The 27,548-nt window shown below is 32.6% G+C and overlaps 1 protein-coding gene across 3 annotated transcripts in view; it reads left to right on the forward strand.

Annotated features, from left to right (window-relative positions):
- The window catches only part of UTRN (utrophin), a 559,804-nt gene that overhangs the window by 468,735 nt on the left and 63,521 nt on the right, over positions 1–27,548 (forward strand). For all 3 annotated transcript variants that reach the window (XM_051997902.1, XM_051997900.1, XM_051997901.1), the window contains 5 exons: positions 3,240–3,314; positions 11,154–11,355; positions 18,538–18,623; positions 22,963–23,120; positions 25,840–26,006. In XM_051997902.1, coding sequence (XP_051853862.1) covers positions 3,240–3,314; positions 11,154–11,355; positions 18,538–18,623; positions 22,963–23,120; positions 25,840–26,006 — 688 coding nt within the window. The remainder of the gene's footprint in view (positions 1–3,239; positions 3,315–11,153; positions 11,356–18,537; positions 18,624–22,962; positions 23,121–25,839; positions 26,007–27,548) is intronic.

A 27,548-nucleotide genomic window follows, 5' to 3' on the forward strand; every position in this document is an offset into this window, starting at 1 on the left:
TAATAAAACCCAAGAAGTCACAATAAAAAGGGAAATTCTGTTATACATAACTATAAAATGCATATAGCATCTGGGAATCAATTGACTAAGGCAGGCAAAAGACTTGTAGAGAGTCTATCACAAAGTTCTCCTTAATGAAACAAAGGGCAACTTAAAAATCTGTGCTTAATAAACCTCAAAAGAAAGTGTTGCTGAGTGATCATAGAAGGAACAAAGGATGTGTGTTGCATTGGGAACAGACTCTTTTTAACTTATTTATTATGAATGGAAAGTAAATCACCAAGTATGAGTGTGAAAGTGCAGCCAATAATAGAATAAGTGGCCAGGGATATACTTTTTAGCAGAGAGCCAGACCTTGATGATTGCTACATGATGAGTAGAAGTAGAGAAAAGAAAAGATTTTGGATGAAAGGAAGTTCACTGTGAAGGCAAATATTTAGGACCCTGTAGAAGGAATGGGGAAATCTAGAGTGGGACATTGTAGGGATAGAGTTGAAGTGAATGGGATTAAGGAACTAAAAAAAAAAAAAAATTAAATAGGAGCCTCAGTCATTCAACAGTTGGTTATTCCATATCTATTTTGTTCCAAAATATATATTTTTCTAACTGCTATAGCAGATATCTACTAGTTCCTATCCCTAGATATCTCACAATTTTAAGAGGGATACAAAATTAACCTATAAGATACTTTAATACAATTTGAACTCCATTTAAAAATGATAACCAAATTCAACACATGCTAATAATAACTTACATTTACATTTCAAAACCTTCCCAACAACTCTGTAAGGTACATACTCAAATGGTAGTCTGCATCCAAGTGTAGTCATTTTTCTACTCTCTCAAGCTTAGGGTGAATAAGTGGAGATGTGTACAACTTGGAAGGATTAGGAACATCTTCATGAAGAAGGTAGCTTTTGAAGAAAGATTTTAAAAATGGGTAAAATTTAGAGAGATGAAGAAGTGACCAGAATCTAAAACTATGATGGATAGTGCAAGCAGAGAGAAGGGGACCAATATGAGAGATGATAGGAAGGTAGAAGTTATGACATTTATATAACTGTATAAAAAAGATACTTATATAAGATACTATATAAGAAAGATACAATACTCTTATATTTGCTGGGGAGATTATGAACTGTAATACAGAGGGCAATGGATGGTTTCTAGGAAATATGACTAATTTTCCTGAAACAGAAAAATACTTATAGAATAGATGACAATTAAGACTGAAAAGATAGTGAGTTGCCAAGGATAAGGTGCTTTGATTGCTACTCTCAGGAACTTGTCAAATCTTGATATATCTTCTAAGCTACCATTTTAAATCAGCTGCTTTTTGGACACCTCCAAATATATTTCCCTTTGGCATTCCAAGCTTGATTTATCCAATCAGAATTTAGAATCTTTCCTTATAACTTATCCCCTTGTCCCATGGTGCAGTGGATAGAGTACTACCATGCTTGGAATCAGGAAGACTTGAGTTCAAATATGACTTCAGATTATTTTGGACAAACTACGGTGTTTGTTTATTTCCTTATCTATAAAATGAACTGCCATTGCACACCACTCTAGTATCTTTGCCAGGAAAATCCCAAGTGGAGTCACAAAAAGTCAAATATGACTTAACAACATCATGGAGGATAGTGATCTTCCTAATCATTCAATCCTATAATCAATTATCTTCATTCTTTTCCTGTCGCTCATCTTTCTTCTATAGTGCATTGATAAATGTCATAACTTCGACCTTTCTATCATCTCTCATATTGGTTCCCTTCTCTCTGCTTGCAACCATCCATCATACTTTTAGATTCTGGTCATTTCTTCCTTGGACTATTTTAATGGCTTCTTAATTGATTTCCTTATTTCAAGTTTCTTCTCATTTTAATCCATCCTTGGCACAGGTACCAAGGACATAGTGTTTATGTAACTCGTTCCCCCTCCCCCCAACTTCTGATCTCTCCATCTCAATAAATTCTGGTGGCTTTCAATTATGAATAAAATAAATTGTAAAGTCCTTTAACATTTAAAAAATCTTCATCAACTGGATCATCTCAGGTTTTCCAAATTTTTAATACTTCATTATCTTTCTTTCATGCTCTTCCCTTTAAAAAAAAAAAAAAAAACAACTGTCTTTGTATGTTCGGTATTTGGTGTGTATCTGATGCATTACAAGTGCTTAATTTAAAAAGAACATTTTTGAACAAGGCAATAACATCATAGAGAAAAAAGTTTCAAAAAGTTTATTTTTCTAATGTTTTGTAGAATGGCTTAGAAAGGGGTGTGATGGAAGTGAATAATAGACCATTCTTGGAGAAGTTCAGAAAAGAAGTAGAAAGCTTCACAACTAAGTTAGTTGCTGACAAGCTAGGGGAGAAAAGCACACAATTTCCCATTGTCTAGGTGAGTGAACAAGGTGATTGAAGTAAATTTGACTGTGCCTTGGAAAGCCTTCACTATTGTAGGAAGAATGTCTCTGGGACCCAACTGTGAACAGCAGGAACTGAAGGCTTCAAATCTCACTCCAAGTTCATTCGTCTTTTCTCATCTTTTCATCAACTCAAGAATATAAAATTCTGCATTCTTTTCTTTCTTAATCCTCCCTTTTGGGAGTAGATGAAAATGATATAATAGCAAAAATTAATAAAGAAGATGAAATGGAATAGTTAGCCTTAGAATCAGAATGATCTCAGTTCAAGTGCTATCTCTGATACATAAAAGGCTTTGTATGCACCCCTTCCCTCTAGCAAGTTACATAACTATCAGGTGCCCCGCTGAAGATTGTAAATTGTAGGAATATACCTATCTAGTATTTTTTTATCCATACCCATTAATTTTTATCCATACCCATCATTATAACAATAATAATGATAATAGTGGTAGCTGAACTTATATAATAATTTATGCTGAGATATATTTTGTACCTTTAATTTTTGCAAAGTTATTTCCATTATTTCATATGATTCTCATAATAATCTTGGTAGGTAAGTGCTATTTTAACCCATATTTTACTTGAGAAAACTGTGGCTCATGTAAACTAATGAGACAGGATTTAAATCCAGCTTTTCCTGATTCCAAAGCTAGCTCTTTATTCACTTCGGTCATCTTTGAAGCTTTTGTGTATAATTCTGCTTATACAACTTTTAAAAAGTAACACAATATTTAATGGCTTTTAAAATAATTATTGGGATTTTTTAAAGCAAGCATTGTAAACTTTGTTTTTTTTGTTTTTGCTATTTTAGGTGACTTGAACAATGTTCGATTCTCTGCCTACCGTACGGCCATTAAAATTCGAAGATTACAGAAAGCCCTTTGTTGTAAGTTATTCTTCAAAAGTTTATCACTCTTGCTCTTATGACTTTTTTTTTCAAATTGAATGTCTAAAGAAAAGAATCCAAGACTTGATCTGATACATGTCAATGAAATAGCTGTATCTCTCATTCTCATTTGTCAGACAAATAAGCAATAACACAGTAAAGCAAAATAAAAAACTTTCCTCAGATATTATGCTTTGATATTATAAGGGAATTTCATTAGAGAATAAGAGCATGGTGGGCCATTGCCTTTTTAATAGTTAAAGTCTTAGGAACAGTGCTAAATTAGAACTGTTTTACATATTTGAACTATATTAAGATATACTTTTCATTCAATAGCAGGCACTGAATAACACCAGATAACAGAAACTTTATAAAATTGATGGCTTAGAAAAGAGTGCTATATCTTGAGACTTCTAAAAAATGATTTATTAATATTTGCCCAGCCCAGGATTATATTACGGTTTTATCTAAAACATAGATTCCTTTTCTGAACTGTTTGGAAGTTTCTTTGTATTTATATTTCTTTCTTTGTATTCCCCAGTGTTTAGTACAATACCTGGTAGATAGTAAACAGTTAATAAATGCTTGTTGATTGTTTTGATTTAGTGTCTGACTAAATGTGATGTGTATCATATTTTCTCTTTGTTTCTAATTTATTATCATCTTATTTATAAAGAGAATTTGGAGGTTAAGCCAAATAAATGAATAGGAAACAATGTTTGATTGTATGCTCAAGAAAAGAGCAGTTCTTCATATTTAACCTATATCAGATTGATTGCTGTCTTGGGGAGGGGGTGGGGAATAGAGGGAAAAAATTTAGAACATAGTGTTTTGTAAAGGTGAATGTTGAAAACTACCTTTGTAAATATTTGGAAAAATAAAATACTATTTAAAATAAAATTAAAAAATAAAATCATATCACAATAATGAAAACAAAAGAACTCCCAAAGTATTCTTGCTTGCTTTTTTCCATACATGTGGATATTGTAAAGACAATGCAAGATATTTTCTAAAATTGCCCTTAGAAAATATTATGAGAAGAGAAATTAGAAACAATAAGTATAGGAAGATTATTGTTGAAGAGCTTGAGAAAATGTTAAGAGCTTAAATCTTATATAGAAAAAAAATTTTTAGTGTACACGTCAGAAAAACAAATGAAGAGATTATCCTATCTACCACATTTCCAGTGGCAAATAAAAGATAAAGTTATTATAGTTGAAGAATTTGGGGTTATTTCCCCAGATCCTGGTAGTATGGATTGTGGCTGAGCAGGGAATATTGTGCTCACCACAGCCCAGTTTGAAGGTCATCAGAGAAGCTAGTGTAGGTGAAAGTAGGAACTAACAAGATCAAGAGTTGGGCAAACATGAAAAACCTGTGGGGCTGTGGCAGGTGATGTCTGAAACATGTGTTTGTTAAAATTGGTAATTATAAGGTCTAACAATTTTCTAGTTCTAGGATTTAGACTCTTAAAAGAGTTTGATGCAAGGTGAGAAGTAAGGGTTCAAACTAGACAAATGAATGATTTCAGCTGGTCTCAATCTCTGACTTGTGCATGAGCCATATTCACTCTTAATTCCTTTGATTGGGAAAGCTGCCATTACCATACCACTTACATTAATTCCCTTAGAAGTTCCATGCCAGTGAACAACAAAATATCACAATCTCACGAATTACTAGTATTAAAAAAAATCCTTTTGCTTTCGCTATTGCTTAGGAATATTGAGCCACAAGAGAAAAGGAAATAGGTTACTATGTTACATACAGAAGAATCTTCAGGCTGTGTTCTTGGGTTAGTAGTGATAGCAGGTTTTGGATTTTTTTTTTTTTCCAAGAGACTCAGCTGCCTGTCCAGTACACAGCTGGCAAGTTTGTAACATTCTCCTAAGATTTTATGAGCTATAAAATGAGAACAAATGACTCAGCCACAAAGGCTGTTTTGGCAGCAACTGCTTCACACAGTTTAAATTCACAGTCCACTTTCCAGTGAGACCTCAAAATGGATGGATATAAATATTGAAAGTCTATTTTTTTTCTGTATGATAATGACTATTAACAATAGGCTCATTTCTTCAACTCACCTTTTTTAAAAAATGCCTTGTCAAAAAAGTTAAATGAATCTTATTTTACCATTACATTTATTTTAATACAAAATATTGGCATGTGTTTGTCTAGAAAGTCTCTGACATATAAAGCTTTAAGTACTTCATCCAGTTGCCTTTTTCCTCCCTTTCCCAATTGTCCCTTTTATTTTTATATTCCAGCTTTGTCCCAGGCATTGGTCAGATAAATATTTATCCAAGCGAACCTCCAAGCTTTTGTTTTCATGTAGAATGCTTTCTTTAAGAGCTTGTATTACATTCTTAAATTAAATCCTCATCCTTCTTTTTCCCTTCACCATCAATGTAGCATTTGGTAGTATATCCTAATGTTCGCAATTCCTTTTCTCTCTCAACCTCCTCTACTTTGGAAATCTACTGAATCTTGGATTCAACTCACATTTTTGTAAATAATTCTCACAACCGTAGTTCACATTCTGACCTCTTTTCTGAGCTGGAATATCCATCCTTCCTTGAGTACTCTATCTTCACTCATGCAGTTTCCACTCTTATCTACTCTTTCTTGGATTACTACTACTGTCTCCCAGCTAGTCTTTCTTGCTTCAGGTCCCATCCCATGCTAATTCTACCCTCCAAATAGCTAATTAATTGCTGTTCTTAAAAAAGAGGTCTGATTGTAATATCATTATGCAGAAATATTCAGTGGCTTTCAGCTACTTTTAGCCACATTAGAGACATAACAAACCCTCTGTAGTCTTGATCTTCTTTTCATTATATTGTTTCCACTGTAGTCAGACTGACTTGCTGCTAGTTGTCTCTTTCTGCTTTGCAGAAGAGGGTACCCTTCTGTCTTTGCATTTGCTTGTCTTCTTTGTCTCCTAGAATCTCTATAACTTTTAAAGCTCTCAGATACTACTTCTTGATGAGACATGGGTAAAATGAAAAGAGCACTGTATTTTCAGCCTTGAAGACTTGGAATCAAATGTCACCTCACATACTTATTTCTCTGGGATCCTTGTCAGGTTATTCATCCTTTGTGGGTCTCAGCTTCCTCATCAATAAGATCAGAAGGTTAGACTCAATAATCTCTTAGTGTACTTCTATTTCTAAATCTATAATTATTTGATCCTACTTATGACCTATCTAGAGTCTCCTGTAGCACTCTGAACTTCTAGAAATTACTTTTTATTATCTGCAAATATCTTGTATTTTCCTAGTAGAATATATATATATATATATATATATATATATTATATATATATATATTTTTTTTTTTTTGAGGAAAGAGACTTGTTTTGGTCTTTACATCTCCCAACTGAGACATTCAATAAATATTCATTTATTTGGTGGATTGATGGTTTATTTGGTGGATCTGCTGGCATCTCAAAGTCAAGATTTCAAAAATGGAGTTGTAATTCTCCCACTAAACGTGTTTCCTTCTGACTTCAATATTTTTCAATCTTATAATCATTTATTTCTATTGTTTGAAATTTTGGTAATAACTTTGACCCTTGCTCTCATCTCAGATCTAATCATTTACAAAATTCTATGATTCTATTTCCCCAATCTCACTCCAACCCTAACATATTGCCACCACTCTAATGCAAATCCTCATTTTCACAGTCCTGGGTTACTCTGATAGCTTATCCTCTCTGCCTTCCAAGTCATCTTTCACACTTCTGTTAATTTTCTTTTTGCATAAATCTTGTTATGTCTCTTATTTACTAAAAAGTCTTTGGTATACTTCTCTATTGACCACTGAATAGAATTCAAACTCCTTTGCATTTATCCCTTTCCATACTCTGGCAGCACTTTCCCTCTTTGTAAGCTTACTGACCATTTAAACTGGCTTATGTCCTTTAAGGATGCCATGGGCTTACCTAGTTGTATACTTTCACTCATTTTGCTCCCTGTACCTCAGAAATCTTTCTTTTCCTTCTTTGTCTGTTGATTTCCTACACATTCTTTAAAACCTAACTGAAAACTATAAACCCTTCCATAAACTCTTTCTTGATTCTCTAATCAGTAACATCTGTTTCCCCACTCCTGTAACAAAAACCACTTTGTTTTATGCCTCTTTGGTGCAGTTATGTATTATTTGTACCATCTGAGTTGTGATAGAATTATCTCTGCATGTTATATCCCCCACTAAGCTTAAGTAATCTTAAGTTCCTTAAGGGTGGAGACTGTTTCTTATCTAAACTTTTTATTGCCTACAACCTGGCTCAATACTTTATATAAAAATAGTTACTTAGTGCTTATAAAATTTTATTTATAAAACAAAAAGTCATCTTCCTATAGAAGCTTCCCCAGGCCAAGCTCACTTGCTGACACTTATTTATAATTCCCACCTTTGTGCAATCTTTATTTATAAATCAGTTGTGTTAATATAGTTAATTAGGTATTTATTATAAGTTACCTTAGGACCAGGATTGTCTCTTATTTATTATGTAAATTTCCAAAACACCCACAGTGATGCTCCAAGATATGCTTAAAATGCTAATAATGAGGATTTCTGAATTGACCAAATGCTTTCTAAATATATTTCCAGAATTTCTTCATTAAAGCTTCAAGATATAGTAGCTTCTTATATTTGGTTACTAAAATATAGTTACTATATTATTTTTAAACACTTCTGTTCAGTTCAACAAGCATTTGTTTCTGTAACTACTATATGCCAGATGTGCTTCGTGTTGGAGAAATGAGAAAAATAAGAGTGTCTAATAATACTTTATACTTATATAGTCTTGTAAGATTTGCAAAATGTTTGGGATTTGAATGACATGCTTAAGGAGGAGCCTCTGTACTACTTAGAAGATAAAATATGTACACAAATAAGCAGAACATAACTAAATGAAATTTAAGATAAACTCATTGCAGGGATGAACTATAGCTGGAGAAGTCTTCTATACATGATGGCGCTTGAATTGAGACTTTAACTGATCTATGGGTTTCCAAAGGTAAAGGTGATAAGCAGAAAGAATAGCCTTAGCAAAGACACATTAGTAGAATATTTCAAATATCAGATATGGGTAAGAATATTAGATAGCCCGTCCAGCATGGCTAAAACATAGAAAGGGGTTAATGTACAATCAGTAGAGAGAGGCTGTAGAAAGATAATGGACTATAAATGCCAAAGAAGGAAAGTTGTATTATATTCTCTCAGCAATAGAATCATAAATTTAGAGCTAGAATGCACCTCAAACACCAACTGTTATAAATCCCTCATTTTTATACTGAGGAAACTAAGGCAAACAGTGGTTAAATGATGTTCTCAGGGTCATTTAGCTGGTAAGTTAAGACAGAATTTTGACCCTGGCCAACATTCTCTCTACTTTATTACCTCTTTGTTTGAGTAGAGATAATGTACTTTATTTAAATCACTTCGGCAACCAAGTGGAGAAAGGATATTCCAGTGTTCATAAGGGTCTGAATTAGGTTAGTTTCCATGAAAGTAGACAGGTCTAGGAGATGATGTGGAAGTAGAATTGACAAGACTTCAAAAGGAATGAAGAGTTGAGTAAGGCTCTGTGTGCTCATTCATCAAAGAGACAAGCTTTCTTTTGATTTTTTGAATAAATAGAGAACATTTATTGAATGCCCGCCATGTGTATTATATCTCACTATCTGAATACAAGTACAAAAGTGATCATCTCTGATCTTACATTTTAATAGAAGACAATATATGTAGGAGAGTAGTGCCCTTGAAAATTTTGGTCTGATAAGCTGAGCAAAAGTTACTGACTCCCGATTCACAAGTCTTCTCTAGAAGCAATGGTAGTATTGATTTAATCATTGTGTCCATGGTAGTAAATGTGATTGGGGTGTGTTGGGGAATGGAGGAGAAGGGAGACAGAAAAATGTCAAGGAATAAAAATGGCATTGAAACTTGTTTAGGTGCCTGGAATTGAGAAATATATGTTTTTGTACTGTAACCTATTTAACATGTAAAGGACTGCTTGTCATCTGGGGGAGGGGAAAAATTGGAACAGAAGTGAATACAAGGGATAATGCTATAAAAAATTACCCTGGCATGGGTTCTGTCAATTAAAAGTTACTTTAAAAAAAGAGAGAGAGAAATATATGTTTTGTGCAAATAAAAGGTTGGTGATAAATTCACCCAACAAGAGGATGTTCCTTATATAGTCTCCTCAAACTTTTGCTGTGGGGGCCACTCCTTCTGCTTTATCTTATAGAAATTGGCCCACAACCACTCCCTGTATCTTCTGAAATCCCACTAATTGATAGTATCTTCCTTTTATAAGAGTTTGAATCCTAGACCTTTTAATAGCTATTGATACTTCACCATGTATATACATATACATATGTAGATTGAAAAAAGTCATTAGTCATAGAAAGTTGATGAGAGAAGCTAATTCTTCTGTTTATTTCTTTTACATTGAGACCAAATTGTCATTTTTGCCTCTTAGAAAAAAAGAAATCACATTTTTCAATGATTCAAATGTGGTCAGTTTTTAAAGGGCTCTGTGATTTATTTGAGAAAAACTTATGCCTATTAAGGCACCAAGGCAAAGAAAGTGTCAAAGTGAATCACTAGAAATTGAAGTCATCCTGGACTCTTAGACATGGCAAATTTACTGTCACTGCTGTAGCTGAGAAGGCATTTTTGGAAGAAATGAAAGTATGACCTGATCCAGAAACTTAGGACTTGCTGGCCTTGGATAAAGCTTTGAGCCATATAGTTACAATTACTCATTAAAGGAGCTCTGTGGCACTGGATTAATTAGCTTTAGAATTCAAATGTCTTCTAGCATTTTGTCTGCTTTTATCTGGCTGGTTCTTAATAATTATGGAAGTATATTATATGGATATAATATCTTTAGGTAGAGTAGGTAAATGGCACGAGTGAATAGAGTGCCAGCCCTGGAATTACAAGGACTTGATTTCAAATCTGGCCTTAGATATTTATTAGTGGTATGACCCTGGGCAAGTCACTTCATCCTGTTCATATCAGTTTCCTTATTTGTAAAATGAACTGGAGAAGGAAATAGCAGACTACTTCAGGATCTTTGCCACAAAAACACCAAATGGAGTTACAAAAAGTCAGAAGTCAATTAATTTGATTCTCCAAAATTTTTTTAGCATTTAATCTATGTGTACTACTGTTTGGAGGCAGTCTTTACCTTTTAAAAGCTTCTATTACAGACAGATTATACTAATGTGAAGAATAAAACGTAAGGATAAGGCAGATTCCTGCATTTCTATGAATAAACAAATTGCAGTTTTTTCCCTGACATCATCTCTTAATACATTGAATCATTAGAATTTATCAGTCTCATTTTCCCCACAGATGGATTGTACCTCTCTATGAAGTGGTATATGGAAACATTAATTGACTACAAAGTCCTCTGTGATTATTTCCTTTAAAGTTTTATTTTTTAAAAAGTCATATCTTCTGAATGTTTTATGATCACTTAAAGTTGCTCTCAGTTTTATGTGGGTAGTACAAATATCTTTGTAATACCAATGTGAAAACTGAAACTCAAAGCAATCAAATCCCACATCCCTTTACTCTTTAAGGGAAGAGTCAGGACTCAAAGAGTCTTCAGTTTTGTAGTTCAACAGTCTTTCAACAATGCCATACTTTGCAGACCTGAAGTAAAGAAAATCACTAAAAAGCTCTAGCAAAAAGAAGTATGAACTAGGCAAGCATGATGAACATATAAATTTGGGAGGGTTAGTACTTTGATTTGTTTTAAACAATTTCTTCTAATTTGTTAACAAGTCAATTTCTTTCTCTCCTCCTTCTTCTGATTAGTGGATCTCTTAGAACTGAATACAACAGATGAGATATTTAAGCAGCACAAACTGAACCAAAATGATCGACTCCTCAGTGTCCCTGATGTTATCACTTGTCTGACAACGACTTATGAAGGGCTGGAACAGTCACACAAGGACCTGGTCAATGTTCCATTCTGTGTAGATATGTGTCTCAATTGGTTGCTCAATGTATATGACACGTAAGTTTACATATTTGCAATATATTCAAATGAACTATGCTGATAAGAGAAAGTCACAAATGTTTGATTTTTAAAAAATGTGTTTAGAATGGAGTATTTAAACTATTTTCCTCACTAAAAATATTGAAATGTGACTTGAAGTGTATTAAAAAATTAGCATTGAGGAGCAATAGCTTTGTCTTTGCCATTTATTTCAGTTGTTATAATGATTTTGTATATGTGCATAATGGTTCTGGTAATGAATCCAGTTTTGAAAAGGTTTATCTCATTACCAGAGATTTAATTTAGCTGATACTGGTTACCATTAAAATCTTCTTTCTGGCTCACAGTAGCACTCATCTAAAGATATTTTTATTCCTTTTTGAATTAAGACAATGCATTAGTAAAACAATCAATACTGAAAAGGCCTGCTGTGGGCTGACATTTTTGACACGTTAGGAATTATTCATTTTTCTGGTAGGGGGTTAAAGTATGCAAAGATGAAGTTTGATTCTTTTGACTGTTGCTTTTTCTCAAGCTGAAAAAATTCCTTCTATTGATTAGTTGTATGCTTATCAGTCTTTTCCCCCTTAATTCTATAAGACAGCTAGGTAATTGAGAAATACTCGTTTAGAAAATAAAATTGATACAATAGTATTTCAAGAAAATTAGAGATGGTGATGTTACTTGTTCTACCTGCAATTCAGCTGAAATCCTTGTCATTTTAAAGAAACTTTTTAGTTTCTAGAAAAACATCTTTAAAAAAAATTTTTTTTAACATTTTAATTCTAAAATTTGAGTTCTAAATTCTATATCTTCCCCCACGTCTCCCTGAGATGATAAGCAATCAGATATAGGTTATACATAGACAATTATGTAAAATACTTCCTTCTTAGTCATTTTGTGTAAGAAGACAAATTTCAAAAAATTAAAAAAGTGGAAAAATAGCAAGCTTCAGTTTGTATTTTATAAAAATCCATTCTTTCTCTGAAGGTGGGATAGTATGCTTCATCATTAGTCCTTTGGAATTATCTTGGATCATTGTATTGTTGATAATAGCTGTTATTCACAATTCTTCATCAAATAGTATTAATGTTATTGTATATGGCTTTCTCCTGCATTTAAGTCCCAGGTTTTTCTGAAATCATATTCATACAGCACAATAATATTCATCATAATCATATTTCATAGGTTGTTTAGCCATTCCTCAAATGGCAAATATTCTTTGATTTCTAATTCTTAGCCACCATGAAAAGAGCTACTATTAATATTTTTTGCAGGAATAAGTCCTTTTCTTTTTTTTTTTTTTGTATGTTTTTGAGATATAGACCTAGTCACTATATTGATAGATCAAAGGTTTTGCACAGTTGGATAGCCCTTTGGGCATAGTTCCAAATTGCTTTCCAGCATGGACATCATCAGTTCCCAGTAACTCCACCAGCAGTGCATTGCTATCTCAGTTTTCTCACATCTTCAACATAAACATTTTCCTTTTTTGTCACATTAGCTACTCTAATAGGTGTAAACTGGTACCTCAGAGTTGTTTTACTTTACATTCTAGAGAAACATGAGTAGAATTCATAGTATTTTGATAAATAAGCAGCAGTTGCTTCTTGAATGTTTTTTATCATTGACATGGTTATAACAAATAGCATTATCAGTTACCATTAAGAATAATAAATTTACTCTTTTTCTACCAAATACTTTTGAATCATTTTAAAATTTAGTTTCATTTTCTCTTATACAACTTGGATTCTGTTCGTTTTGATAAAGAATACTTTTAGTGTTCTCTTACAGTTATTTTGCCCTTTGCTTTAAAAGTTCTTGAATATTTTTTTCAAACAAAAATCTATGTTTTCAAGTTTTAAGTATCAGTAGAAGGGTGGGTACTTTAGCAATCTTCATGAATACCTTATTTAAGTAGGTGAGAAAGAAAGAATCATTACTTTGGCGTCTGTGGTTGCAGTACCGGTATGGAATGGAGAAGAAGCAGAGCAGGAGAAGCACACATGCTTTGTTTTCTGGAAATTAATTTGGATACTTTTCTTCTTAAAAATTTATTTTTGAGGAAGGTGTTATTCAGATATTGTTTTATATTCGTCAATGATATTTTTGAAATAATGAGTTTATTAGCCATGGCAAACAGGATTTATATAACCCTCCTATTGTCATAAGAATCTAAGAAAAGCATAATGAGCTTATCTAGTTTATACCTGATCTATACCAAAGTAATATTTTGAGAAATCATAAGTTTATTTTTGACAGCAGCCTTCCATGATTTCTTTTGAAAAAAACTATATATTATGAAATTTACTTAAGCATGCTTCTACCTCTTTGGACCTCATTTTCCTCCTCTTTATAATGAAAGTATTGCATTAAGTAATCTCGGAGGTTTCTTCATGCTCAGATAATCAATAAAGTTGGAAACCCATCCAAAAGTTATTTGTACTTTCAGTTCATACTACCCTTTAGCATAATTTTTGATACATTTTGTGTACAGATCATATAATTTTAGAACTTTAAAAAACCCAAAAAATCTTCAAATGGGGAAAGTGAATTTTAAAATAAGCTAATAAGTATAACTATACAAGATGCTGTTTGCATCCAGAGAAAGGACATAGAAATATGTATAGATTTATATGTGTATATATGTGTATATATGCATAAATAGACATATTTGTATTCTAATGGCACCCATTTCAAGGGGGGGGGAGTAAGGAAAAGAAATTTTCACAGTGGCTTTGTTATATATTTAAGAATATCAAGTTGTATATCATAGATTTACAGTTACATAATTACAGAAATAATTAAAATTATACTTTCTAATAGAAATGGTTTTTTTCTTCCATAGGTTAAAATTAAGTAAATAAAAATTTTTAGAAATGAGATGCCACACACAAAGTGCTTTCCAAACCCTAAAATGCCTTATATAAATGCTATTTATCAAAAAGCCAAGGGCTCATAAGTTAGTGGCAGAGTTGGATCTAGTCTCTGGTTTCTTAGCCCTCATTTCAGTTCACTGGTGTTTTGCCTTTACATCATTCTGCCTTTACTAACCTCTACATGAAACAGTATATTCTTTGATATATTTTCAAGCTTTAAAGGATACCTCTGAATTATGTTATTCTGAGTAATGTTGAATTAATCCATGAATAATATATTTAATGAATAACCCATCCTCTCATCAAATTTCTATCCTAAGTCTGTCTTCTCTGGCTCAAAGTTGCTTTTTGTTTTAAAAAAATATGTCCTTTGGAGAATGATCTACTAAAATTAAAACTGTTTAAATCATTATTTAAGTGCTAGTTGAAAAATTCAGCTTATTTTAACATGAAATCTTCACAATTTGGGGGAAGATGTAATTTCAATTTTAAAAATAAAAATTTCTTCTCAGATAATTTAAACTAATAGATAATTGTGAAAAATTATTTAAACTAGTAAATACCTATAAAGTTATTTAGTCAGCAGAACTTAAAATATTGCCTTATCTATTTTGTTAATTTTGTTTTCTGTATCTTTTAAAATCATTGTAGTGCTAACAATAATTTCAAACATACAGTAGACTTTTAGCAAGTATTTATTGGTTGAATGAATGAAGATTTCCAAGTTTGTTGTGTTAGCTTTTTCCTTCATTGGCAACATATTAAACCATAGTCTTCAGGGAAAGTCAACAATGATTTTTAGCTTCTTTCTTGAAAAGTTATCAGTAGGTCACAGTTTGTTTTGAATTATTTTTCCTGCTTGAATTACCTTGCCCTTGATGCTATCACGTTCTCCATTGATAGTTTTCCTTGAGGAGAAGTGAGAATCAATATTTTAAATAAGAGTTAAGACACCTTTAATGGTGATACAATTACTAATACCCAATTTGGGGGAGCTAGTTTGAAACAAATATTTCAGCAAAGGTTCAGTACTTAGAATATTTGGCTTATACTTCAAAATGAAGAATAGTTTGTAACAGCATTACTTCAGCTATTAGTTATCAAATTTTGGATTCTGGGAGCACAACAGATGCTCAATAGTTTTGATGTGTATTCACTTTAGATTTGAAATTTTTTTTTAGCTCATTTTCATAGAGTACTTTATGAAACTTAAACCTTTTAATTTCATAAATTCCTAAACAGGTTTATTTTAGTTGTATAACTCTGTTTCCTCAAAAATACATATTCAAGATGTTAGGAATGGCAACTGTCTCACTGAATTCAACTTAACAAGCATTTATCTTTATGTATAGAGCATGGCAAGTGGTAGAGAATATCAAGTTAGACAGTGTCACTTATTTATTTCTTCTTCTGCCCCCCTCCTTCCCTCTATTCAACTCCATTGGGTACCTGTCACTTTAGCATCAAATATAAAATCTTCTCTTTGGCAAAAGCCCTTCATAGCCTGGTCCCTTCTTTCCTTTCCAGATTTCCCACACGTTTACACCACCATCTCCCTGCTTTCAGTTTTTAAAATGTTGAAAATTATATTTATATGTAATTGGGAAAAAATAAAGTGTTAAATTTTTTAAAAGAGAAATAATAAAAGAGTAGTTAATGCATTATTGGTGGAGTTGTGAACTGAGGCAGCCATTCTTGAGACCAGTTTGAAATTATGCCCAAAAGGCTAAAATACCAATTGATGTAGCAGTGTCACTACTGGGTCTGTACCTCAAAGAGATCATAAAAAAGGGGAAAGGGCTCACACAGGCAAAAATATTTGTAGCAGTTCTTTTTGTCACATGTGCAAAAATATTTGTACCAGTTATTTTTGTGGTGATAAGGAATTGGACATTGTGGGGATGCTCATCAATTGGGGAATGATTAAATTATGGTTATATGAATGTAATGTAATATTATTGTTTTGTAAGAAATGATGAGCTTCAGAAAAACCTGGAAAGACTTAGATTAATTGATGCAGAGTGAAGTGAACAGAACCTGTAGAACATTGTACACAGTAATAGCAAGATTGTTATGATAGACCTGTTCTTCTCAGCAATATATTGATCCAAGACAATTTTAATAGACTTGGAATGGAAAATGCCATCATCATCCAGAGAGAGAAAAATGGAAACTGAATGCAGATTGAAGCATTTTTTCACATCTTGTTTGTTTCTTGTGGTTTTTCCCTTTTATTCTGATTTTTCTTTCATAACATAACTAATATCTAATTATATTTTAAATGATTGTACATGTATAACCTATATCAGTTATCTTACTATCATGGGAAGAGAGGTAAGGGAAGTTGAGAGAGAGAAAAAAAATTGAAACGTAAAATCTTACCAAAATGAATGTTGAAAACTATCTTTACATGTAATTGGAAAATGAAATAGTAAATAAAAATAATAACAAAAGAGTAGTAAAGACTCCAAAAAACAACTCTTTCTTTTCCTCTCTCTCCCCTCATACCCCTAGCATACTTTGTGATCCAATAGCTTCCTTGCTGATACTCATTAGGGACAGTCCTTCCTGATATGGCATTTCCACTGTCTCTTCATTGAGTATTTCTATGATTCTCCCTCCTATCTCTGCCTTTTGGATTTCCTGGCTTTCCTGGCTTTATGTCTCAACTAAAGTCCCATCTTCAACAAAATCCCTTAATTAATTGTTGTGCCTTGCACCCCTAATCACTTATATGCTATCTCCCATACCTTGCTAAACTGAGTTCCTTGAGAACTGAAGCTACCTCCTTTTCCCCCTTCCCCCTGCCTTTTTTTTTTTTTTTTTTTTTTTTTTTTTTTTTTTTTTTTGTATCCTCAGCATTTAACACATTGTGGCTCTTTGACATAGTGATTACTAAGTGATATTGAAGATAAATGACTTTGTATCTATCCTTGTGCAAGGAGTGGTTATTCAGCATTGGTTGAATGAAAAAATTCATATGAGTTTACATAATTTTAAAACAAAGAACTCTTATTTTATAAAATTCCCATATTTTGGACTTGATGTGCTATTTAGGATACTAAAAATTTAAGACTTTGGAAAATGCATATTATATCTTCAAATAACTTATATAATGAAATTATATTTATTTATTAAAGAGGGGGATAAATATTTCTAAAAACTATATTTTAATTAAGACATAGATATAAATGTTATCCTAGTCCTCTAAGTATATTAGGGAAGGTATGTCATCAGCATAGCATGAAACCTTTTCCCAATGTGGATTTAGAAATGTTTTTTATATTCAAATTTTGAGAGATATCTCTTCAGTCAGAATTTCATACCAGATTATCCAACATCCAGATTATATGGCAATAGTAACATGAATAGATTGTCTTGGCAATGATGAAGAGTGAAGTCATTATGTGGTTTAAGTGTTTAGGAGGCTTTTGACCTTTTGGGGGATAATTCCTTTCCTGGTCAATGTCTTTAACTAAACCCTTTAAGTAACAAATATCTAACCAGTAAGTAATTAGCCTTTTTTTCCTCGGCATTTTAAATGCCATAATGACATTATTAAGTCTACAAAGGTGCTTCTTCAACACTCTAAATACAAGTACCTGTAATTTCCTTGTATGAATGTGTCTTTGATATGCTAGTATAGGTCAGTACCACTTTATAACTTGTCAGATACCCTTTGAGAATTTCTATGAACAGAACTTGATGATGACTTTCAACCTTTCATCCTACAGACAACCTGAGATGAAGCTCCTAATTTAAGTAGGCAAGGTATATCTCTCTGCCATGACAAATACATTATCACCATTAGAGAGTCTTTAATAGGGCCTGCTATTGTTTTTATTTTGGAACATAACTTTCACATATCCACAATATCTCTACATCACCACCATGAGCCATTGATATATGGTTTTAACAGTAGGCTTTTTCAATATGGGCTTCAACTTTTCTCATTTGAATGTTTATATTCCTGTGTACATAAGCAATAAACTCTTTTAGAATAAGGTAAAAGACAATCAGAAATTGGTTTCTATTTCATGCTTCTTTCCTAATTCTATGTAATGTGGTTTCTGTGCTCTTGTGGACCTTATGAGCAAATCACATTGCCAAAATCTAACATGAAGGAACAGGATTTAATTCCAGCTTTCAGAAGTTATGATGAAATATAAAGAAACTATACAAATGAGTAAAAGAGGATTTATCCTCATTGCTGTTTTTTTCAAATACTTATTTTTCAAGAAAATAAGTTATTTAGAGAAAAATGAGTCTGCTGTTCACTGACTTATTTATATCTAGCATATTGTAAATCTTCTGATTTTAGGGGCCGAACTGGAAAAATCAGAGTACAATCCCTAAAGATTGGATTAATGTCTCTCTCCAAAGGACGCCTGGAAGAAAAATACAGATGTAAGTAAGATTCTTATCCTATGCAAATTTAAGCAGTTTTCTCTTAGAAGGCATCCTTTATTCACATCATGGCCATTTGTTTTCTAATAATGAAAGTCTTTTTAGAGAGAAGGGTATAAAATGTCATTTTAAAAAGAAAAAATGACCTGAAGTATAATTAAGTTTGGGATATGTGTATGTATTTGAAAAATTCTGAGTTCATTTGATTTTGAGTTTGGGGTTTAAAAGAAGGCAGTTGCTTTCTTAGATAACTTGACAGCCAGGAAGGTCCATAAAAATGGGATTAAGGATTTGTGTGAAATGAAAAGCCGATAGCAAGATAAAAAGGTTAAGAATCTTTTTGATAGACCAAGTGAACCAAGCAAAATTTTCCACAAAAGTTTTATTTTTTGAAGCATTTTTCTAAGCAAAAATTGTTTTCATGAGCAGGATGCGTTTTTATCTAAGTAATGGATAAGGTAAATAGTAAGCTAAATGTTACCACCTCATTGTATCACCCGAACTATTCAATACCCTACTAGTCATTCTGCCTGCCAAAATGCCTTTACTAAATTCCAATGGCCCCCATCATCTTCAGAATCAAATAGAATAACCTCTGTTTGGCATTCAGAGGCCTTGATCATCTCTTTCCTTCCTATCTTTCTAATTTTCTTACATTTTATCCTCCTCACCTCACCTATATCCTGAAATATTCTATAGTACATGACACTGGACTCATAGGTTTTTTTGTTTGTTTGTTTGTTTGTTTGTTTTTCACTTAAGATATTTTATATTATCAGTCGTTTCACTGGTTGCTTCCTGTGTTTGAAATTTTTTCTCTCCTCTGCTGCTGCCTTCCATTTCTTCCTTCAAGTTGTAAATAAAATCCCATCTTCTCCAGAAAACCTTACCTTAATCTCTGAATTCGAATGCCTTCCCTCTTTTAAAGATTTCCAGTATTTCCTTTACCTGCTCATTTGTATATAGTTGTTCTTATGTTGTTTCCCCAATCAGTCTGTGAGCTCCTTGAAAGCAGAGACTTATTTTTGCCTTTCTTTCTATTTCCGGAGCTTAGCCCAAAGCCCACTACCTAGAAGAAGGCTTTGTAAATGTCTGTTGCCTACTCTTCTGATTGCTCTCATTCAGAATCACTCCTTGATAGGATGAAAATCGCTATCTTTATTCTCTGTACCTTATCTACCTCAGCACCTACTTCTTTTCAAGTCCCTAGACTTCTTTTCCAGATTTTCTACTATTCCCTTTTCTGTTATTAAAAATCAATAAAATAAAATTTTATTTCATCCTTTATCCTTTGCTCCTTCATGTTTTTTAATTGATTCAAAGAATTATTTGAATGTGTCATGCCAGGCACAGTGCTGAAACCTTGGTTTTTTCCTGTTAGATAGGAGCTATTCATTTCCTAATTTTAAATAGGAAGAAACTGAATTTGAAAAAAGTTTAGTGACTTCTAATGAGTCATACAACTAGTAAGAATCTAGGGTAGCACTGGCACTTTCTACCTCTCGATGTAATGAACCCTGTCCACCATTAAGTTATTTATTCTGTATTCCTTGATATTTTTTGCTCAAAACACCTTCCATGATGACATTAACCCCAAATTGAATAGGTATGCAGAGTTCCAAAACCAGTTAATTTGTGTTTGCTTTTTTGAACACTTTCAATTACATCCATGCTAAGAAGTTGGTACTTTGATTTATTTTGATTTTTATAGGCAAGATGAAGTTTTTCACATTTCAGAAGAAAGTATTCCATAATGTAAATGTATTTTTAGATTCCTAAAAGAGGAAAAAAAAAAAAACAGTGAACTAAATCAAAACTTTCAATGTCATCTTCTACTATTCCCCCAAGTTACCAATAATTGAGCAAATGAAATTTTGAGAATGTGAGTAGTAGTAGTATCTGCTCAAGAGCCTCATCTGTAACCTGATGTGTGGTCTTCAAGGGTTGCTCTGACTGAAGAATTTATTGCTGGCCTTCTCTTAGTCTTTTCCTCAAAAGATAAAAAATATAGTGCATTCCTAGACTCATATGCAAGATCTCTTAAGACCTAGTGGTAGTAATAGCATGCTGTTTTCCTTCCATGGAACTGAGATCACTTTTTTTCTTCTGGAGTAGGACTTTAATTAAGGCCCTGCTTATATTGATGTATCAAATTGTATCAAAATGCTTAGAAAATTAGGAAGATAAAGAGAATTTTAATTTTTTTTTCTTTCTGTATCATAAGCCATTTCCTTTTCCCACTGATGTGGCAAACTGATATTTTATAATTGTATGACATATATGTGATGGTAATGGTTGCTTTTCTATAACAAATTCATTTATTTGGGGCTGGGGAATGGAATTGCTTTGTGGACTTAATGGTAAGTTTCTGGTTAACTGAAAGGGGTCAGTTTTCATCAGTGTTGAGCTTTCCTACTCCCTCTTGCTCCCCTATCTACCTATTCATGCAACTCTTATCCGTTTATTCCCATTATTTTTTTCCATAGAATGTATACCTAAAATTTGGGGAAGCTTTATCTCCTTTCTTTTATTTGTAAGGATAGCACTGTAATATGTGAACTATAACTGGTTATCTCCACAGTTCTTGACACATGACTATTTGACATATTTTTCAATCAAACATTTACCCAATAATATTCTTTGCTTCATTTCTTCATTATATATAGTTGTAACTGTTCATATTCATTATGTAACTTTCTATAAACTCTGTGATGCTCTTTAATTTTTCACTGTCATATTCCACGACACACAGCCATATACAACACTACCAGTTGAATATTACTGTTAAAAAGATGGGTCTTTTTGCATGTGAAAAGTAGTGGCATAAAATATTTATAAAATAGTATCAGATCCAAAATTACATGGAAAACATTTTTATTATAGTAGTCATTAAATTAAAAAAAATGTTCTAATCAAATATATTTGAACAAATGATGATGAAAATTAAATTTATCTTAATTGAATTTCCTTTCTCTGTGTATCCTTATAATTAAAGCCATATTTCATTGTAATTACTGTGTCAATATATCTGCACTTGGCTCAGTTACTTTGAGAGTAGAATTTTGACAATATTAAATCCATCATTACCCTGCTTTTCATCAAGAGTGCTGCATGTTAAACTGACATTCAGATGTATAACAAAATAAGATTTCTCCTAGCATTGTTTGGGGATATCTTGAGATTATATAAGCAAATAAGCAGTATCATTTTGTCTACTTAGCTTCACATGGAGAACATTTATATTTGTGTTCTTATGTTTAAAAATTAGTTTGTAGAAATAATTTATTTCCTTCATTAAATGATTTTTTAAAAATTCCTCCCCACTCAAAAAAAGTAACTTGTTTAACTGCTTTTGCTTTACTTATTTGGAAATAAGGTAAACAATTTTACATCTGAATTGTTGCATTGTCGTGAAAAGAAATTATGCTGCCAAAACTACAGAGAAGAAGGCTTATTAATTGCTGTTGAGCCAAGATAATTAAAAAGCTGTTAGCTTATAGTTTTTCTTTCTATGATTAGAAAGAACTTAAGAATTAAGGGTTTACACAAATTGTTAGCAATTTGTCTTTGAGATCTGTACAGATGTATTTCCTTCTATAGAAAGAATGATAGTAGGTCCTAAAACAATGGAAGACTGAAAAGCTTAGAAAGTTAACTCAGAAAACAAAACAAAACAAAACAAAACAAAAAAAAGTTTAATTATAGTTCTTATAGGGTTTGTGATAGAATACAGGCGATGTGTTTCCAAGCAATGTATTTGGCATTTTAAATAAAAACAGATCTGTCAAAATTTAAATGTTTACTATCCAGAATCTCTCTTCCTGACAGGTTGCAGAAGAAAATTTGTTTTGACACATTGTCTCTGAATAGGAAGGTAAACACATATCGAGTTCATAAAACTAGGTCACAGACTCATAATGTGTCACATTGAAAGATTTTTTTTTTATTTAGGGATAAGCTTATAATTATGATTGGCAGACATAGTCTAATTTTCTGCAAATTAGGTACAGTTTAGCCAATTAGTTGATGGTCAGGTACCTTTCAATATTTGTGGACTATACATTATTGAAGAACTTTAGAGTTCGTGAATTGACTTCCCTAATTTTTTCCTTTTTGAAATGTTTTAGTGTCTTAACGTTGGATTATGATATAAAGCACAGCAATTTTTATGGTTTCATGTTTGTGTGTGTGTACATATGTATGTACAATTTTATGTGTTTATATACACATACCATGTGTTTGTGTGTGTGTGTGTGTGTGTGTGTGTGTATAGCGAAAGAGAGCGAAACAAGAACTCTTAAGAAGATTGAAACAAAACCGATCTTTTTCTCTGTTCCAGATCTCTTTAAAGAGGTGGCAGGTCCTACAGAGATGTGTGACCAGAGGCAACTAGGTCTTTTGCTTCATGATGTCATCCAGATCCCTCGTCAACTTGGAGAAATAGCAGCTTTTGGTGGTAGTAATATTGAACCTAGTGTTAGAAGCTGCTTCCAACAGGTAAGAACAAGAAAGTCTTCCCACCAAAACATTCCCATTAATTTTCTGTTCCTTCTGGCTTTAATTCTCTCTCTCTCTCTCTCTCTCTCTTTTTTCTCCTAAACATCTAGAGATTAGTCTGTACTCATCACCCCAATCACCTATATTTCCTCATTTCCCAGATCTTGTTCTAGTTTCTGGCTTCTCTATAAAACTGAAACTTGACATCCTGTTTCATACTTTGGGTTCTGTTACCAAGGCTTTACTGGGACACAATATGCTTTTCTTTAGTGGACAAATGTACTTTACTTATAAGAATGCTGTGAGAATAACAGTGATCTATTTGAATGTAACATGCTCTGAGCTTTTCAAAGTAAAAGCATTTTGTAAATAAAAAATTGAATCACTGTCAAAGTATCATTTTGTCTTGATATGTATTTGATCAAAGAACGTTAAATAACAGAAAGAGAATTAAATATATAGAGTCACAGGAGAGCCTGGAGCTTATTTAGTCTAATCCCCTCAGGACCCTGAGGCCCATAGAAGAGTTTGTCCTAAGGTCTTACAATTGATATAGAAAGAGCAAGGAAATGACAGAGCTAGTAAGTGGCACAAATAGAATTTGAATAAATCTAGCCCTATAGTGACATAAGTATACCACTATGAAATTTTATTCTGCAAAAACTTAGTTCAAAATTAGGAGAGCCATTTATGTTGCATGTAGTATTTAATCAAGGACAAGTAGCACCTTTAAATATTAGTGTTATTGTATATATGTGTGTTTGTGTGTATGTACATACTTTTAAAATGTATTTATTTATTTATTTATTTTGCTGAGGCAATTGGGATTAACTGACTTGCCCAGAGTCACACAGCTAGAATTTAGGTCTTTCTGATTTCAGGGCTGGTGCACTTTCCACTGAGCCACATAGCTGTTCCCATATATAGATTCCTTACTTCCTTTCTTAATCTCCTTCCTCCCTCTCTCACTCTCTCCCTCTCTTTCTCCTTCCCTCCCTCCCTCTTTCTTTTTTTTATTTTTGGCAATTAGGGTTAAATGACTTGCCCAGGATCACACTGCTAGGAAGTATTAAGTGTCTGTTTCCAGATTTTAACTCAGGACCTCCTGACTTCAGAGCTGGTGCTCTATCTACTGCACTACCTACCTGCCCCTCAAATAGTATCTTTAAAAATAATATGTTTATCAAAGAAATAAAAATGTATGTATGACTTATTCATTGGGAGGGGGAAGATGGGTAAAGAATGAATTTGCATAAACTTTCTCTTTGAGCTGAAAAATGTTACAGTCAACCCCCCAATTTTTTTTTTTTATCAATTTCATTTAGGAAAGAGAGAAGAAATTGCAAATTTGCAAAACCTTGCAATTACCATCTTTTAAAATTGTGCCGCTAGGATTTGTTTTCACACACAGGGAACCTGTGTGAATTCTCAGCCACAAGAGAATAAAGTAATCAAAATTTAATCATGCCCATTTAGATATTATTTCATATCAAGGACAGAGACCTAACACGTTTTATAGAATGTCATTTTGTCCTTTAGAAGTTTTTACAAAATAAATTTGAAGAAGCAAAATTTTATGCAGCCTCCATTCCAACTTCATACTGTTTTTGAGCATTTAATGAAAAAGTAGGAATACTTTTCTTTAGGAAAAATAAATTTCAAATTTCATTTGAAGAGAAGATAGCCAAATATAGTTTAAATATTGACCTCCAAAATTGGTTGAGGATTTTGGTCATTTTTAATAGATATTTAATGATCTTAGAAAGATCATTCAAGTTGTATATATATCAGGAGACTGAAAAGCAATCATCAATCACGTAATAAACATTTGTTAAGTGCCTGTTATGTTCTAGGCACTGTGCTAAGTGTGGAGGATACAAAGAAAGGTGGTACTCATTTCCTGGAGTGGGAGTGAGGGGGAGGGAAAGAAAGTATATTGGAGGAGAATAATAAGTAAATACACATGTACAAACGAAAAAAGGGATGATAATTAAAGGGGAATGAACAAGGTGAGATTTAAACTCAGGCCTGGGGAAAGGCATGAAGTACAGGAAACAAAGGTTACAAAGGAAAAATTAGGAATTAGATAATTTCAGATACGGGAAGTGGTAACGGTAGATAGATGGGGTTGTATCTTGGAAAAACAAAGGGGCCAGTGTCACTGTTTCAAAGGATATATGGGTATGGTGTAAGAAGAAGTGAAGAAATGTATAAGAAGACTCAAAAAATGGAGGTTAGGAGGTGGGGTTATTAGGACTTTGAATGCCAAACAGAATTTTTTATTTGATCATAGACATGATAGAAAGCCACTGGAATTCCTTGAATATCTGGGTGATATGATTGGACCAGTGCTTTAGCAATAATTTTATGATACTTTTGAAAAGTTTGAAAATTAATCCTAAAGGATAAATACTTTCTTCTTATTCTATATAATCTTCTGTTTTTTCTAGTTACAAAAATGTAAAATTTCAGCAGAAAGAACACCTTAGTAATCATGAATCCTGGCCTCCTAGCTCATCCGTTAGGAATTGAGATGGAAAAAAATTAAATGATTTTTGTCTTGGGTCACTAAGCTTCCCTTTGTTGATAGCCTCCAAATGTGCAAAATTCCAATTCTGGAATACAATTGGATACAAATGTTAAGTGTTTATCTCTGCTTTCATTTAAATTCTTCATTTAAAAAAATTCTTGTGTTTGTGTTTTTTTTTTTTTTTAACAGAATCACAATAAACCAGAGATAAATGTTAAAGATTTTATAGATTGGATGTGTCTGGAGCCACAGTCTATGGTATGGCTGCCAGTTTTACATCGAGTAGCAGCTGCAGAGACTGCAAAACATCAGGCGAAGTGCAACATCTGTAAAGAATGTCCCATCGTTGGCTTCAGGTAAGAGAACATTCCTGGTCTAGATCTGGGGTCTCATCATATTCCTTCCCTGTTGTTATGGCACTTTGCCTTCTTTCTCACTCTGGCATTCATTCCTTAACCATACTCAGACTTAGCAGTTTTAAGTATTTCTGCAGAAAGCTATATTGTGGTATCACTTTGTAATCCATGACCTTTCAATAGGTTACAAAAGCATTCATGCATGATTACTCCATGACTGACAGGGGGAAAAAAAAAAACAACAACAATAGCCCTTCCCAGGATTCACTAGACTGTCAAAAATACAGAGAAGCTCAGGTATTTTCTATTTTTTTGAGACTCACAACTTTAGGTTTATTCCCACAGAACAAGAAGTAACTTATCACTACAAACTGAAGAAGTACTAAAATCATGTATTTATCTTCTCTTGAAACTTTACTTTAAAGAAATAAGTGATCCTTAATTTCTTGTTATACACTGTTAAACTATATCATTAAATGTAGATAGTTTACCAAGAATCATTATTTTCTCCTCCTCCCTTTCAAATTCCCTCCCCTAATTAAAAAACAAAACAAAACAAAAAACAAATACAAAAAAACAGACATGTTGTGGAACCAACTTTAACTAAGGAATACTGATTGTTAAGTTTTTGACATAAATATTTATACTTCATAAATTGGTAATTTAAAACCATTGTTTGATTTATTATTTTGTTGACTGTCTAGTCTTAGGAAAATATTAATGATACTTAAAAGTATGCATCTATATGTATTTTCCTCCTAAGAGCTAGATAATTAAACATTTACCAATATAACACCTGTATTCCTCCATAAACATTTCTTGATGAAATGAAGTTATTATCAAAACAGAGGCTTAGCGACTACTGTTATTCAGTTGCTGTTGGTTTTTCCAGTTACATCTGACTTTTTGTGATCCTATTTGAGGTTGTCTTAACAAAGATTTTGAAGGTATTTGCATTTTCTTGTCCAGCTCATTTTATAGATGAGGAAGTGGAGGCCGGTAGGGTTATGTGACTTCCTTATATTATAAGTGTCTGAGGGCACATGTGAAATCTTGACTTCAGGAGTGACATTCTATCCATGAAGCCACCTAGCTTCTCTAATTACAAATGACTATAAGCTAATTATGATTATTATAACTAACATTTATGTAGAGCTTTAATGTTTGAAAAGTGTTTTATGTCCATCATCTTGATTGAACATCCCAATATTTGCCCAAAGCAAATTTATCTTCATTTGTCCTGGTTTTGACCCTGATTGCTTATTGCTTGCTCCAGTGACCTTTTCATAAATCCCCTTCCAAGATATATATTCATCAGAGATGTCATTGGTCAGAGAGATTATTCTAAGAAGCTTATTCAGATTTTTCCACTTGCCATTCAAGGAGGTTAATGGTAAACATTTGCAAATTTAATTTAGAAACATAAAAATTGCATAAAAATTTTTAATAGTGCCACTCAAAATTTCATGCATGCATCTTCAAGCACCCAGATTAGTAATTAGAAATAACATATATTTATAGAGATATACAAAATAAATATAA

This window comes from Antechinus flavipes, chromosome 4 (genome assembly GCF_016432865.1).
Source record: "Antechinus flavipes isolate AdamAnt ecotype Samford, QLD, Australia chromosome 4, AdamAnt_v2, whole genome shotgun sequence".
NCBI classification, from domain to species: Eukaryota; Metazoa; Chordata; class Mammalia; order Dasyuromorphia; family Dasyuridae; genus Antechinus; species Antechinus flavipes.